At 46.7% G+C, this 16793-nt stretch overlaps 1 protein-coding gene across 2 annotated transcripts in view; it reads right to left on the bottom strand.

Moving 5' to 3' along the window:
• The window catches only part of LOC144135084 (uncharacterized), a 124982-nt gene that overhangs the window by 41137 nt on the left and 67052 nt on the right, over nucleotides 1-16793 (bottom strand). For both annotated transcript variants that reach the window (XM_077667841.1, XM_077667843.1), the window contains exons 9-11: nucleotides 15667-15829; nucleotides 6162-6219; nucleotides 3698-3939 (exon numbers count right to left, since the gene is read on the bottom strand). In XM_077667841.1, coding sequence (XP_077523967.1) covers nucleotides 3698-3939; nucleotides 6162-6219; nucleotides 15667-15829 — 463 coding nt within the window. The remainder of the gene's footprint in view (nucleotides 1-3697; nucleotides 3940-6161; nucleotides 6220-15666; nucleotides 15830-16793) is intronic.

The following is a 16793-nucleotide window of genomic DNA, read 5'->3' as shown; positions in this document are numbered from 1 at the left end:
GATCTCGCAAGGCAGCACTTTCATCAGATATCGCACCTTCGAGAATCCGCAACATACGGCGTGTCGGACGTACTGCGCACTGAGTCACTGGATTGGATTCGAAAAAATATTGTATCTCGTCAAGAAGAGCTCGGTGATTGGAGGACTGTGTTAGGTGGCCGTTAGACCATGACCGTTGGCGACCTGGTCGGCCCACTCGACGGCCCGGACTCGCGTTTTCGGGTCTGAGCTCGACAGCACAACCTCCCACCGCTCGAGAGAAGGGATTTGTACTTGCTCCGCCGGAGGCGGTTCTTTACAATCCCATAAGATAAGGTCGTAATTGGCACGTTCTCCACAGCGAAAAAAAATGGGGTTCGTAATGCGAGTGGTACACGAGTGACAGTTGCGCGGGGTTCGTGAAGGAGCGCGTTTGAAGTCGTCTCCACGTGGTTTCTTGTGCTTTGGACGTTTTAGTCGGCGGGCGATAAACTCGCCTGTCCAAGGTGTGATGGTGGCTAATGTCACTAAAAGAGGTCATGCCGTCTCTCGTAAACTCCGGACGAATAGGCCAGCACCCTGCCCAGGAGACGAAACCTCGGGTTTTATTGTGAGCTGCCAAGTTCCCCGGACTGTCTGAGCGGGACGGCACCCAAATCAGTTCGATCACCCTGGCAGGTAGGGCTGCTTTTTTAAGAATGCTAAGGATGATGGGTGCTATTCGGCCCCGCCGCAAAATTGAGAACGGCGAATTTTCAGTCGGTGAAAATATCAGCGGTGGTACTAGCTATAGCTAAATCTACTGTCACCTCCTACGCTATCTCGGAGGAGCTTGTTAGTCGCGGCTGCAAGCAGTCCGTCGGGCCCATCCACCGCCACCAACGCGTAGGCTTTGTTGTGTGAGTACTCCGCAGCACGCACGTGCACCACTCCCGAGTGCTGTCTGTACTTTTCTTGCAGATCGCGTGCTCTGGCTCGACGAGAGCCCTCGTGATGCACGGGATGCATGTTCTTGGGGAGTGGTTTTATGAGTAGGTTCTTCCGAATATGTTTCGGTAGCCGAGTTTTCGCTTCTCCTCTCGGAGGTGCGTTGCCAAGTCCAAGACGACAGAGAATGGCTTTGTCCGCATTGGCACGAGTGAGTCTTTCCGCTTGTGTCGTGAGGTGTGCTTCGCAGAGTTCATTTAGCGTATTGTGCATGCCGAGCCCTAAGAGCCTCTCTATTGACGTGTGACGCGGTAGAACGAGGGCGGTCTTGTGCGCTTGTATGATGACACCTTCGATGTTTTTCTTCTGCGCTGCATACAGGCGGATGTAGGGGACCGAGTATACGACTGTTTAGAACGAAGGCCTGAACCAGACGACAAAGAGTTTCCTTGACGGCCTGTCTGCGGTTGGATATTCGTCTGATGAGTCTTGTCTGATGAGGCGGAGGTAGGGGACCGAGTATACGACTGTTTAGAACGACGGCTTGAACCAGACGACAAAGATTCTTTTCCTTGATGCCCTGTCTGCTGTTGGATAATCGTCTGATGAGTCTGTGGCAATTAAGTTCTTTCTCTTTCTCGCCACAGTCGCAGACGAGTAGGAGGTTTGCCTCATTCAGGGGCAAACCTCCTACGCATACATTTAAGGGATGCCGGGGAACGTAGTTTTTTTAGGTGTACGCCTCTGGGCTTGTTTCTGAGTACAAAGAGTTCCGATTTTTGTTGCTAGCGGGAGAGGCCCGCCGCTAAGGCGTATGTGTCGACCAGGTCTGCCGCTTGCTGCAGTGTACTCTCCACTTGGCGTCACTCCCTGTATTTACCCACAGAAGTATGTCGTGCGCGTGGAAAGTATGATGTAACCCGGGTATGGCGGCGAGGTTTGAGGGAAGTTTGATGAGGGAAAGATTGAATAGAAAAGGTGAGAGGACTGAACCTTGAGGTGTTCCTCTGCCCCCTAGGTTGATGGGGTCGGACTCGATCGCAGCCACTGCGAGCTCCGCGGTCCTCTGAGAGGAAGGAACGGATGTATGTGAATACCCGCAACATGGGATTAATGTCAGATAGGATCGTGAGGATAGCCTCGTGCGAGACGTTGTCGAATGCCTTGTTCAGGTCTAGCCCGAGCACTGCCTTCGTGCCCGTCCCTTGCACGGGGTAGATGTCGGACTTCAATTGAAGCATGAGATCTTGTGTAGATAGATGTGCTCTTAAGCCAATGATGCTAGGAGGAATTAGGTCGCTGTCTTCCCCAAAGCCTTGTAGGTGGTTAAGGATTACGTTTTTCATCAACTTGCCTAAGCAGGAAGTGAGTGATATGGATCTCAGATTCTCTATAGAAAGTTTCTTGCAATTTTGGGAATGAAGATGACTTTATCATGCCTTCAATACTCTGGGAGTTTTCCTTCGCGTCACTTGGTGTTCATGAGGTCTGTGAGAGCCACGACAGAGCCGGGGTTGAGGTTCCTAAGCATTTTGTTTGTAACTCCGTCCAGACAAGCCGCGGCGGTGGTGCGGAGTTGATTGAGGGCGTACCACACCTCGGCATTCACGATGTTTGAGTCTAAGTCATTGTTGGGGATCCCCTGGTAATACGGCAGTGGGTTACCCGTGGTAGTATTTGGGTACCGCCTCTGTAGGTCCTCGAAGAGGTCTTTGTTAGTGCCCGTGTACTGGTGTACCACTTGTCAGCTGACCACTTTGCGCAGATTTGATCTGGATGGGGTCTAATAGGTGGCGTAGTAGCTGCCATTTCAATTTACGGCCCATCTGCACGTTCATTTTATCGAAACTTTGGCCCCACTGCTTGATTTGGAATTCTAGTGTGTACTCTTCTATCCTTCGCTCCTGTTCTGCAACTCGTTTGCGCATAGATTTGTTGCGATTTGCTTTTTCCACCGATTCTGCAGGCTTAGGTGGTCTCTCACATGCGCAGTAGTTTAGAGTCAGAAATCTGACTGTTCCTCAACCGGTTTCTCGACGGTGGAAGGTTTTGTGTCTTTATTAAAGGAAACGACGCATTCCACAGCTTCTGCAGGCTGAGGTGAGGTGGGCGTGGTGTGAAATGATGTAGATATTATGTAGTCATCACAACCTAATTCGTGGCCTGTGTTAGACCACTTATCGTCTTTAATGTTTCCGGTTAACGTCAGATCCGGGGAGGTTGCCACGCTGACACTATTGCCTATGCGTGTGCATTCCAGGGTGTAATTCAGAATGAATAGCCATAGATTCTGTATTGTTCCCCGCAGCTTATTTCCTTTGGGTTCAGCTTTACTACAAACCCATGCGTGGTGTACATCTAAATTACAGATGTCGTAGCGCTTTGATGGGGCACTCACTAAAAACCAACCTCGCAATGTACCGCGCTTGTCTAGCAGATGGCGGACACGCATGAGGAGGAAGGACGCGCAGTAAGAGAAATCTTTTCGCATTACTGCATCTGAGCAGACTTGCTTTAAGTACGAGTGTTCAGGCTTTTTCTGCCCAGGCCTCCTCCCAACAGGACAGTTTTGTCAAAATATTGACATGAAACAAAATTACTGTACCGTTGCGCATGTTGCCAAAATTGAGTAAATCAGCTCGCGAACCTGATACGGATGAGGGCTCGTGAGTTGAGGTGTGCGTGCTCATATTTTGTTTTTCCTTTTTCATTGGTATTTTCGATCATGGGTTCAGAAAGAGATTGAGTCTTTCGGGGAGGGCGCACAGCACAAGCTCGGTTGTTTTCGTACCAGATCCAGGCTTGAGGTTCTGGTTTCCCAAACGAACGCGTCGCTGCACCGCCCGTTGGGGCCGACTGCTACCGCTGCCGCCCATGTTGACCGGCACCTTCAGTGGGGATGGGATATTGAAGTATCCAAAACTCAGGTTGTCTGTAAAGCTGTACACTGATATCCACTCGTACTGGTCCCAGGTGGTGCCGTCACTCAGGGATGCTTCGAGGTCATTTCCTTCATATGTTCCAAGAGGTCCGCTGCAGAAACAGTGCGCCAGCCACTGTAAGGCGAGTTTAAAGCACAGGCGAAGAACAAGCAGGCGTAGATAAGGCAGCTCATAAAAAGAAAGCAGATATAACAGCTTTCCAGCCGCGCCTGTTTCCGCTCTCTGCTGCAGTGCCTTGGGGTGGTGGCTACACTGCCCTCGTCCCCGAAGCCCCGTAACAGCGCAAATCCAGAATGCACGGGACCGTTAGAACAGAAAGGCAGATTACATAAAATGAATGTACACAGTGCGGCTAACTCGAGGTGTTAGTAGCCATGTGCGTCGTCTCCTTGTCTGTTGCCCGTGTCTATAGCGCGGTTACGCATCCTCATGTTGACACATCACATACTGTCGATACCAGCAATGTACCCACTCAGCCATTTCGCCCGGCCCATGTTAATAGAGGTTTAGTGACCGTTAATGTCGATTCCGTATTCGAGGACATCTTAAACTGTATACATAAAATAGCCCAAAGAGGACTGTAATTGGCTGACGTTCCCTTTTTAACAAGACACCGGAAAATCGCCGCCTTGCACACCAATGGTGCAGCGCAGACCGTGAAGCAGCCAGCGAGTTCGCGGAACGCTTCGTGTTGCACCGCCAGCGCCGCAAGCCCGCGAGAGGCCTATAGCTTAGTCGTACTAACATGGAGGCAGTATTGGCGGTACCGCGTTACAAGTAACGGCGTTATTGGTAACGCGATACTTTCAGCGACTTAGCAACGCACTCGTTACCATTTCGGAACTGTAACGGGTAACGTACTTGCGTTAACATTTTTCGGTAACGTGAGGTGTCACGTTACTACATACTTTTTATTCCAACTGCGCCCCCCCCCCCTCTGGCCTGCTTTAAAAAAATCGTAGATCACCTAAAGTGACGCTGCATGTAAACAAAATGTACCGGTGCTCTCGAGGACCCTTGTTGCGGCTCGCTTGCATGCCAGAAAACACTTGCCCTTGATGGCGCACCCAACAAAAAGAATTGGACAGAACAGCCATAAAGCACGAAAGAGGTGTACGAACACGCATTCATGCACTTCCCTTCCCCCAGCTTCCTTTCCGAAACCACTCACTCGCACAACTCTCTAAACAGTGGAAGCATGCCAAGCATTTTGAGACCATCACAATTTTCAGAATTACTGTAAATTTGTCGAGAGTTCAGCTATGTTTCGTTTGTAAAGTTAGAACTGATGATGAAGTGTTATTATGTGATTAATGTGACATAAATCATATTCACGATGTGCCAGAGTTAGAACCCATCACATGTAACTCAATAGGCAACTTTAGGCCACTATAAAATTGCTAATCATCTGCACATATGTGCAAAGTATTATCGTTAAATCAAGATTTCGGGAGAAAGCATTGTTTGCGCTATAAGTTTTATGTAAAATATGAGATTTATAAAACTGTTATGAGTTCTTGCAACGAAGACGCACTGATTAAAATTGATGGCCATGGAGTAACGGCAGAAGAACGTGCGGTACCTTTTTTTCGGTGACGGTAACGCGTTACCTTTTTTGTAGCTAACTTAGGGCGGTAACGCGTTCCTTTCTTCTTAGCGTAACGAGTAACGTATTTAGTTACTTTTTTTGTAACGCTTACAACACTGGTGCTTATCTGTCTATTGCGGCTGCGACCGCATAGCTGCCTCTTTCGCATTGTCTTAAACTGCGATAAGAGCATGGTTTCAGGGAAGTTGGAATGATGCAAATTTGTAAAACCGAACTTGCCCCGCCGCGGTGGCTCAGTGGTTAGGGCGCTCGACTACTGATCCGGAGTTCCCGGGTTTGAACCCGACCGAGGCGGCTGCGTTTTCATGGAGGAAAAACGCTAAGGCGCCCGTATGCTGTGCGATGTCAGTGCATGTTAAAGATCCCCAGGTGGTCGAAATTATTCCGGAGCCCTCCACTACGGCACCTCTCTCTTCCTTTCTTCTTTCACTCACTCCTTTACCCTTCCCTTACGGCACGGTTCAGGTGTCCAACGATATATGAGACAGATACTGCGCCATTTCCTTTCCCCCCAAAACCAATTATTATTATTATTATTATTATTAGGCTGCTTTCCTGCAGTATATAAGAAACGTGAAGAGCAGTGCCAAACACTTAAATCTATACGCGGCAACACTGAATTAGAGAAGTGACTGCTGCACTAATATACCTAGAGAGCGCAGACGACCCCTATTTTTTCAAAGATGGTTTTGGTCTATACTTACGTGATCGATTTGCCATTTGAACTCTTGATCTTTCCGCTTCCGACTAAGATTGTAGTGTCTGTCACATGCAATAGACAAAGTTAAAGTTGCCTACTGTCAGTTGAGCAATTATAAATAAGAAAACTAAAACAACATGTATGCAGGCACCGCATATTAGGTTGTGCTTTCAATTAAAACACTCGTCGTCGGAGGTGGAGGACCGCACACCGCACTCGAGCGAGAAGTAGCATGTTAACTGTCAGTCTGGTATGAAAGATACTTCGGACACTCAAGCTCTGTAACAAAGCAATCTGCAGCACCATGACTTAAGTGTAAAATTTAATTTAATTTAAAAGTTTGATTGTCGCCAGAATATTATACATACTAGGAGGTGTATATTCTGATGCTGAATTTTTTTTATGGCGCAACAGCATCTGTGGCCAAGGAGCGCCATGTCACAAGAATTTTTCCTTCTAGTCAAGGGTAGGCCAATGACCCATTCCCAAAGCATTGCACACTAAACAAACCGAAGACCCGGAAGAGGAAAGCTTGTACCCATTACATCACCGGCGGGTGCCCGGCGGCACTGGGAATCGAACCCCGTACCTCCCGCATGCGAGGCGGATGCTTTAATGACTAGGCCAATGCTGCGGTCTCAAGATATACTGTATTTCACATCTTTTAGGCCCTTGGCACTCAATTGAAACGTGAATCCTGTTGAGAATAATTCATTGCACCTGATTAAAGATATATATTTTATCCAGAAATAGTTTATCCTGAAAAGCATTGATCACTCGACTGAGGGCCAAGAGCCCACAAGGTGTGAGAAATTCTGAATTTGACAGAACTTCAGCTCTTTAGTTATATTATAGAAATTTTCCTGCCCTGTATCACTTTTCGCATGCTCAGTTGATAGCTCAATTTCATTAAAGAGTTATCAACTCCAGCTACTGCTTACAAGGCACCTGGAAAAGGCTATCAGGGACTGCGACAGCAACTGCGACAACGTTGACAGAAAGAAAAAGCATTCCACTGAAATTGACTGGAGTACCACTTCATTTAAAAATATGCGAGGCACAGTTCTAGCTAAAATTTCGAAACTACTGCTCCACATCATTTAGGAATGCGTGATTCACCGTTGCACTTACCGGAACATTTTGCAAAAAGAATTCTACGGATGCTTACGGCGCTCACTAATGTAAAATTTGTGCGCAGCTCTGTAGGTGTTTTGTTTTGCCATATACTCAGGCAAAGAACTGATAGATACGCGTATGTGTGTACTCATTAAGTAACACCCCTTCAGCAGTCTGTCATGAAGGTGGCTTTGTGGCTTGAGAAATGGATGGAGATACGTTCCGCCTGTGCACCCGGTAACGAAGTCGACACAAGTGTTTCGCGAGGTCGTCAGAGTAGCGGAGAGGAACGGGACATTCTCGCGCATTTAAGCAGACGGTTCATACTAGCAGACAATGCCGTGAATGGCGCGACCGACGTGCGCAATTTGTCGCATGCAGCACTTTCCAAAGCAGCGCGCGACTGCGAGGAGGCCTCCGCATGCAGACCACTCCTCCCCTAACCTCCGTACCTCCGCTCCTGCAGTGGTGATGTGCGCGGCGCGCCTGGGGGATGGATGGAAAGTAGGAGCGTCCCCTTTGAAACGGGGTGATGGCACTTGCCACCATGCTCATTTTTTCCCTTCATTAGAACTCGCCATTTTCCTGAAATATGTGTTCCTGCGCTTGTAACCCTCTGTCACCTCTCTACTTTTGAGCCAACAATCTTCCAAAGGCTTTTTGCTCATTACCACCACAGATTTATTTACATGACTATTCTTATCTCTCAACCCTAGAGCGTCGGGAGGATATCCTAATCTACCTTCAAAGAGTAGGGTAAAGCCTCTTCAGCTATAAAAAACGCTTCCTTTCCGGTCTGCCTTTTCCAGTATCGATATTGTTCTACACTATGCTTCTTTTCCATTGAATTTATCCAATTTTTACCTTCCGCGTTTTTAACCTGTCGATTAATGCTCTTTCTCCGTCCTCGTGTCTGGCATACTTACTGGTTAGCTCCCTAGTTATTTTCCGCCAATGTGAGTCAATGTTCTTACTGTATAGCTAGTTACATACCTAAGCTGCCCACCTGTTATCGTCCGATTTCCCCATAGGTTCTTTATATAGAATTTTACTCTGTGCGTGCCCGGCTTCGAACGATGCCCAGCCCATATTCCCCTGTACTGCCTCCTTTCTGATTTTTCCCGTAGGCACGTAGTGTTAATCTTCGAACAGCTCTCTGATTTACTTCTAACCTCGACCTGAACTCCTGCCTTTAAGCAAAGTACCGCATTCCCGAAAGTAAGCCCCGGCATCATTATTCCTTTCGAAATAACTCAGTACTTCATATTTGTTGTACCCCCATAATGCCCTATGTTTCATTATCGCGACATCTCTTCGAAATTTCGCTATGAGTGACTGTTCGTGATTTTCAGTGTACATATGCCGATTGCTTACCCATACCCCGAGATGTTTCTTTTCGGCCACTCGTGGCATTTCATGGTCTGGTATTGCAAGTAGCTATCGGTTGTATCATTCAAAATCATCGCACCCGGCTTAGTTGCTCTAAATCTGAAACGTAGAGTGTCCCCTTCGTCTCCACAGTAATTATAACCCGAGTCGGGTAATCTTTCTGGCTATCTGGTGACAGTACAATATCGTCCGCGTACATTAAATCCTGCAGTCGCTGCTCGAAAACCTTTCCGCCTAATTTATACGACGGATTATAAACTAGTATGCTTCCTTGTAGCCTTCTTTCCATATTTACCATATAAATCATGAACAGCAGCGGTGATAGAGGACAAGCTTGCCTTAATCGTTCGTGTACCTCGACCAGTTGTCATCCTCGTAATCCCCTGCCATGTTATTTCAAATTTATTTTCTTGATATATTGCCTGCAGGAATATATCGTGACGGCGCGCACCACTCTAGCGCCATCTATGAGCAAGCGGCGGTACCGGTACTCTTTCGCTGGGTTGCACCGGCGGCGGCAAAGCGGCTCAGCCAACGAACAGCAGGCGCTTAAGAGTTGCGCACTAAGTGTGTCCTTTGGTGGAACCAGACTAAGAATGTACCATCATGTGCTGTATTACTGCACATGCGCTGCGCGTGACTAAGTGCTATCGCTGAGTCTGTCGCATTACGGCGCACAAAGAGTTTATCGCATTACGGTGCAAACTCTGCACTTTGTCCCTTTTGATATTTTCTTGTTATATTGTTCGTTGTCTGCCAGGCCTACATAAGCCGTCCGAGGCTTATGTAGGCCTGATTCTTTTTGTATGTCAATTGAAAAAAAAATAAAGCTGCCGTCTATCTATCTATCTATCCATCCATCCATCCATCTTTATATATATATATATATATATATATATATATATATATATATATATATATATATATATATATATATATATATATATATATATATATATATATATATATATATATATATATATATATATACTAAGCCAACAGTCTCCAAAACCAAGGTGCATAGGGGAATGTTAATTTTTTTTGTTAGTGTGTTGTGCGTATCAGTGGGACAATAAAACAGATTAATCTACCGCTTACTTATAATACCGCCTACTAATGTTACTTATAAAGCAGCAGAAAAAACATCCATGCCGACGGTGGGATCCCAACCCACGACCTCCGAATATCGCGTCCGGTGCTCTACCAACTGCGCTACGGCGACGGCTGTCCAATCTGCTGCTCTCGTGGGTATTAATGTTTAATGGGTGTAAGCGAACCTTGAGAGTGTTCACCAGCGCTACCCCTGTCCATAGCGGCGGACGTAGCCCGTCCTGTAATACCGCGAGAGTGACATGGAACGTCCTATAACAGCGAAGGCGGAAATTGTGCGAGAGCCCCCTTACGCTACCTATGGCATCAGTATTTTTATATACCTTAGTCTTAAAGCAACGAGTTCTTTTTCTTCCTCTGACAACAGTTATCACAAAATAGGTGCGACGAGCCATGCAATGTTGTATTGCAGAAGTCGAGGGTAAAAAGGTCAGCAGAAGTGACCGACCAATGGCTGGGCGGAAAAAAAAGGCTGTGGTTTAGCTCTGGTTAAACCTGGAGTGACACGATAGCTACAGCTGGCAGCGTGGAATTCGCCCGGTCGAGTTGCAAAGTCAGCCTTTCGCAGCTGCGTTTCGCTGGGCGTTCCATCTTCCTCTTCGTCCCCGGACGTGGATTCAATTCACGCGATTTTTGAGCGCCGCTACTGCGGCACTGAGACCGTAGGAGACCACATATAGAACACGCAGTGCAGAACGGAAGCTGCTCTGGGTTTCGACTTGGGCAGCGTGACAGTGTTCCGCTGCCCATGAGCCACGCCTCCGGCAAACGACCATAGCGCTACTCTGCTCTCTCCGCTGCCACCATTACCTACTCCTCCACTTTCCTCCTCTCGTAGTCGTAGAGACCCATGGCACTCGGGGCAACTGCGCAATATTCGCGCTTGCCAGCCGCATCATAATGGCGCTATCGCACTTCCCTCCTCCGCTTTCCGCCTTTCGCTCACTCTGCAACCACCGTCCTCCCTCCTCCGCTGCGCTTTGCGTTCTCTCTCCTATCCTCCGATATTCTCGTTCGCACGGTTACGCTGAGGCCAACGGCGACGCTCAACGCAGGAGCGGACGCCTGTTTCACCTGCAAGCGAAAACGCTAGCGAATCCTGCCACCGCGAAGCAAAAACATATTTAGAGTCGGGGCGGTGGCTCAAGCGGCTCGAGCGACCCGACTCCAAGAAGATTGAAACTTTTTCGCAGTGACGCGCCGATCAATCGATCAATTCGCTGAGTTGTTTGCACGTGAGCCAGCCTGAAGAATTCCTTGCGGCTTTCTGATAGACGTGCCGGAATACTGAAGATTGAGTAATGGCAGCAATGCTTGTTACTGGAGTTTTCATGAACAGCAGAACCACCAGAGGAGATTAGTTTGTACCAATAATGGATCACTTGTGCTGACCTTTTTACACGACTTTACATTAGCACCTCCTTCACCCTCATCTAGTTTTTCAGTGGCGCCACGAATTTTCGAGTAGTGCTGGCTCTTGCACACTTTAGTATTTGCACTCAGGTTCCCATTACCAGAAATTCTTAACAGCGCCTAGCCAGTCCGCTAAGCCTAGCGGCCTATAGCGCCTCACTAGCGCGCACTACGTCGATATTTGTCAATTTTTTATGTCACAAATAGTGTCAACGTGCCATTTTTCTATGTTCAAAGCCATGCGCTGCATGGTGGCAGCCACACGGACCAGAAGTACTTCCCCCGAATTCCTAGTAATTATGTGCAAACAAGTACGCGGCGTTGCTTTCGTATTTGAATTCGTAACACTGGGTTTCATCGAATAACTTAGCACCGCAGTCTGCTGCATCGGAGAAATGCAAAAGCATTCCGTCAATCAAATCAATTTAACTTTATTTCCCAACTTTACAGGGCGAAAGAGGTTTGCGCTTGAACGTCATCAATTTTTTTCTTTTTCTTGCAAGTCATTGTTGTCACGTGACACTCGTCAGGTGACCGTTGGATGGTGTCAGTAACTTTTTTGAGTCATTATCATGTGTCCCTTGGATACACAGCACAACGCGTTCACTTCGTGTCCCACTAACACGCTTAAACCAACGACCCTTCGTGGCAAACTTCTACTCTATCCATCAAGGTCTGAGGCTACTGCGCCATGGGAGTGTTGTGCCATGGTCGGGGACTATTGTGTCATGTTCGAGGACAATAGGAAACTATTGTGCCATGGTCCGTGAACTCTTGCCCATGCGAAAAACCAGAGAAGATCGACCATTTCTTTGTGTAGTGCCGTGATACAGCGTTTTTTTGGAACATACTACAGTGAACAATCAAAAATGACATTCAGCTCTCACCCTACATTATAAGGTTCTCTCCTGTCCTAAAATACACCGGTATTCCGTGCGATCAGTTAAAGCTTATTGGACTTTTTATCCTATGGAAGAGCCGCATGACAGATCAACATGAAGAGCCACCTCGTTCATCTAAGTCTCTATTCAGGGAACAGTGCGCCTTGGTGCGGCGGGTTTATGCTGCGCAGGACTGCCTGTCTGAATGGTTGCCGATTCTTGACGCATGTGTATATCTCCCGCCATTTTTATGTGCCGGTAGAGTTCATGGTACGATGACATGAGAATGTTTTGTCTGCATCGCGTAATAGTATGCGTGTTCGTAAAGCATTTGTTAGCTTAGCGGATTTGATTCCCACGCAACCAAGAGAAATAAGACCCTTTGCGGCATTTGCGTTGCGTGCCCACGAGGTACGTAGAGAGCCTATGTTCGAAACTCAATGCCGGCTAATTTCTTTTCTGAACAGGTGAGACGTGCCACTTCCTCTGGACATATTTTGAAAAAAACTTCCGCTGACAGGTTTTCTGTCACATGAGGCATATAATGATTTCGCTTTAATAATCGCGGCTTTTCGGCATTCATTGCCAGCCTAACACATTCGTCATCTGCAGCAGCTTGGCGACGCCCACCACGGGGCAAAGGCCTCTCCCATGTCTCTTCAATTAACCCTGTCCTTTTTCTGCGATCTCATCCACACAATTGAGTTTCTGCCGCCCCCTGCTGCTCTTGCCCGCTCTTCAAATCTACCACGTTACCCGTAAGGACAAGGGATTATCTTGCCTTCGCATTACATGACCTGGCCAAGCCCATTTCTTCCTCCTGATTTCGACTTCGATGTCATTAATCCACGTTTGTTCCCTCACCCACTCCGCCCACTTGCGGTCTCAACGTTGCATCTATGGTTTTTCTTTCCATATTGCGCTGCGTTGTCCTTAACTTAAGCTGAACCGTTTTCTTCAGCCTCCGTGTTTGTGCCCCGTGGGTGAGTACTGATAAGATACAGCTGTTTTATACTTTTCATTTCTGAGATATTGGTTAACTGCCATTCATGATCTGAGATCCATTCCATGCCATTCATGATCACATGCGCTCGAACCCATTCTTGTTCTAGTTATTCCCGTCTCATGATCCTGATCAGTGGTAACTACCTGCCTTAAAGAGGTTTATTCCCTTACCACTTCCAGAACCTCGCTACCCATTGTGAACTGCTGTTCCCGTGCTAGACTGGTTTTCTGCTTGAATTTTTTGATCCACCGTTCTGCTCTACCTGTCTAACTCATTGTTCATGCTTTTCAGCTCATCTTCTGAGTGACCTAGTGAGGCAATGTCATCAGCGAGTCGCAGATTACTTAGGCATTCTTCGTTAACTTTATCCCCAACTGTTCCCAATTAAGGCCTCGGAAAAACTCCTGTAAACAGGTGGTTAACAGCAGCGGCCAGAATCTGTCCCCCTGCCTGACGCTCTTCCTTTTTAGAATTTTTGCGTACTTTATGGAAGATTATGGTAGCTGTGCATTCATTGTAGATATCTTCCAGAATTTTGACATGGCTCTTTTACACGCTGACTCCGCAATGAATGATGAATTCTTATGTTTCCACTGAGTCAAATGCTTTTCTCGTAATCAATGATAGCTATAGAGAGCTGTTGGTTATATTCTGCGTATTTCTCTGTCGCCTGTTTGATAGTGTGAATATGATCTATTGTGGAGTATCCTATACGAAAGCCTGCCTGATCATATGCTTAATTGAAGTATTGACTATCAGCGATTACCTTAGTAAATACGTTGTAGGCAACGGCAATTATTCTGATCTGTTTGTAATTTTTTAAGCCCTTGACGTCGAATTTTTTTATAAATTAAGATAATATTAGCGTTCTTCCAAGCTTCCAGTACGCTCGAGATAACGCATTGCGTACACAGGGTGGATAGTTTTCCTAGAACAATCTCCCCTCAGTCTTTTAACAGATCTGCTATAACCTGATCCTTAACACCTGATTTCCCCTTTTGCATTGCTCCTGAGCCTTTATTTACTTCCTCTTTCGTTGCTTGCCGGATGTCCAGATTGCTGTGCTCAACTCTCTAACGTTCTGGTTACATTGGCTACTATAGCTCTTCGGCTACGTTAACTGTTTTATACATATTGCTAATGGTATTGCCCTACAGACAAATTTCGTGTTATAGTTAAGATTATTTCTGCCGTGCTGATGAAAACTTGGGACTAGACGATGGCATCGTGTCTATTACGGACTGAGTGGCCACTTAAGGTAATAAAGGACAATAATAGCCTCGCAGAACTGCGAAAAAAAGTGGTTCAGCAGCAATCGGTAACTATAGCTGCAGTGATTAGCTGTCCCTCAATTGTGGCCGCAGACAGTAGAAGGCACACAGCAGAAATCCTCAGAGCATCCCCTTTTTCTCTCAAAGGAAGGCTAAACCCAACAGTGAGATTTATTAAATGCTTTTCCGATTATATAAAGTTTCAGCGGGACACGCGTTAGCAAAACGCCAGGGGACAGCAGCAACAAGCCAGCGGGAGCAGCCCCGTCGCTGCTTCGCGAAATCGACGACAGGAGGTGCTGCCGGCCCTAGGCTCAATGCGCGTAGAAGCGAGAGCTATGAGGTGACCAGACTTGTCTAGAGCGCGGGAGCAGCTCCGTGCGGAGGAAATAAATCAGATTTTTAAAGCAGGTGCCGCTTTTCACTAAATATAGTTGCGCTCGAGCTAAGCCGAATACGCATGCGATCCACACAGGCTCAAGCGCCTGGCTCCTGACCAAGCCCCTGCGATAAGATTTGACTTTATTAATGCGAAAGCATTTATTGTCTCATGAGGAGCGTGTACAGGACCTGTCAGCAGAGCTTGTCAGCAAAGAGTTTCAGCAGAGTGTTTTGGCAAGGCGTGTCCGCACGAACATGACCATTCGAAAAAAGGAATTAGCCGGCAGTGCGGTTCGAACACAGGACCTATGTGTGCCACTCGAGATGGCAACGCATATGCCACGAAATGTCGTCGGTTCAAGCGTGATAGAGGGGAACTTAGTGAACGCGTTGTGGTGTGTACAACGGTAAAGTCTGTTGGGGATGTGCACTCATGTTAGACAAGAGTGACTTGCAAAAACCTTCCTGGCGTTCAAACGCAAAAGCCGACGCATTTCTCCGATGCACCAGACTGCAGTGCTCTTTAGTTTTTGCCCCGCGTACTCACCCGTCTACATTATGCATACGATGTGACGATAGGAGCAGTACGAAAGATTACACAAGAGAGTCCAGCCGAGGATTACCTGCATGACTACGAGTGGAAACCACACATTCTCCTTCTGTCCTCGCAGTTTTCTTACGGGCGAAAAATTCCCGCACGGTATGCGGCACTTTAGCGCAGCAAGAGAAGCGAAATTCGTTTCGCTGCTCAAACGGACGACTTCCGTTTGAAATGCAGTGCCTTTTACAAGTAAACAGAATACAAGAAGCGTGCACTAGGAAAAATGAAATAAGCACGCACATTCAAGTGTCCTACTACCGCCGTATCCTTCCCTGCAAAGAGGGAGGGACCTACTGAGTATGACCACAAAGAAGATTGCTGGAAGTTTGCTGAAGCCTTACTTGGTGGATAGCCGTCGAAATGGAAGCCCGCAATTTTCATCCGTTTCGAGTCAAGAATTGTGTTCGCAGTTGAGAACACCTTGTCATTTGTCTCAAACAGGCTACAGTTTTGTTCATCCGGCGCATTGAAGCCGCCATTGTCCTTGATCTCTCCGTAGCTTTTCTGCAATTAATCAACACGCTTCGTTAGTCACGTAGTGTCTATGACTTTTGTTACTAACTTGTCAGTATCTTTGCTTTTTTTCCTCTGTACTGAGTTTTCTTTTGAAATTCATGACAAACACGTAGAACCAGTCTAAGCAGGCAGATGGTAAGGCAAGTTGAACATTAAATCCGCAATTCAAGTACAGTTCAATCGGGGCTATTTAACTGGCATTATTAGTTACCTTTCTGATTATATTGCGTAAATGGAAGCAGTAAAGCTCGGAGGCGGACGAAATTTTCAGGATCTCTAAATCGAAATAGGGACCAAAGATATTGAACGTATACACGGTGTTTCACATAAGTCTTTACACTATTTTTTTAACTAGGTTTTTTCAGTCAGAAGAGCACTTTTTCGGCACATCATTGTCAGTGGTGTAATATATCAGAATACAGCTAAGAAATTCTAACTACCAACCGTGTTAACTGGTATTGAATACTTAACTTTATAACTATTATCGTTACGCTCCTTAATTATGGAGACACGTGTAGCCCACCCTAAGTAATAATATCCATTATCAGGTACTTAGCCGAAATGAATTGGAACATGGGCACCAAACATCAGCCCTTGCCACAGAGACTGCCTTAACAAAACAAAAAAAGGTAGCAAAAATAGCCTTCATACACTTGGAAGCATCTGAAAAGAACCGACAGGATCTCTCCCTGCTGTGTCGCAAAACATTCGAAGCGTCCTTCAATTAGCTACTCATACTCATTAAGGAAAGTTTAAAGGAGTTTCCTCGTCATGTTTGTACAGAAAATTCTTTTAGCAGGAGGCCGCATCCGGTACAAAACGCGACATCATAGTGCCCTCCAGGATCTATAAACTAGCAATAATGACTGCATTGCTTGCTTCAGAACACTTATCGTTCTTTTGAATAGCCCGCAGATACGAGAGGAAAAAAAAGCATGGTGTCTTCTTAACT

This window comes from Amblyomma americanum, chromosome 5, assembly GCF_052857255.1.
Source record: "Amblyomma americanum isolate KBUSLIRL-KWMA chromosome 5, ASM5285725v1, whole genome shotgun sequence".
Classification (NCBI taxonomy): Eukaryota; Metazoa; Arthropoda; class Arachnida; order Ixodida; family Ixodidae; genus Amblyomma; species Amblyomma americanum.
The sequence above is the reverse complement of the archived record's forward strand: the minus strand, read 5'-3'. Positions and strand labels throughout refer to the sequence as shown.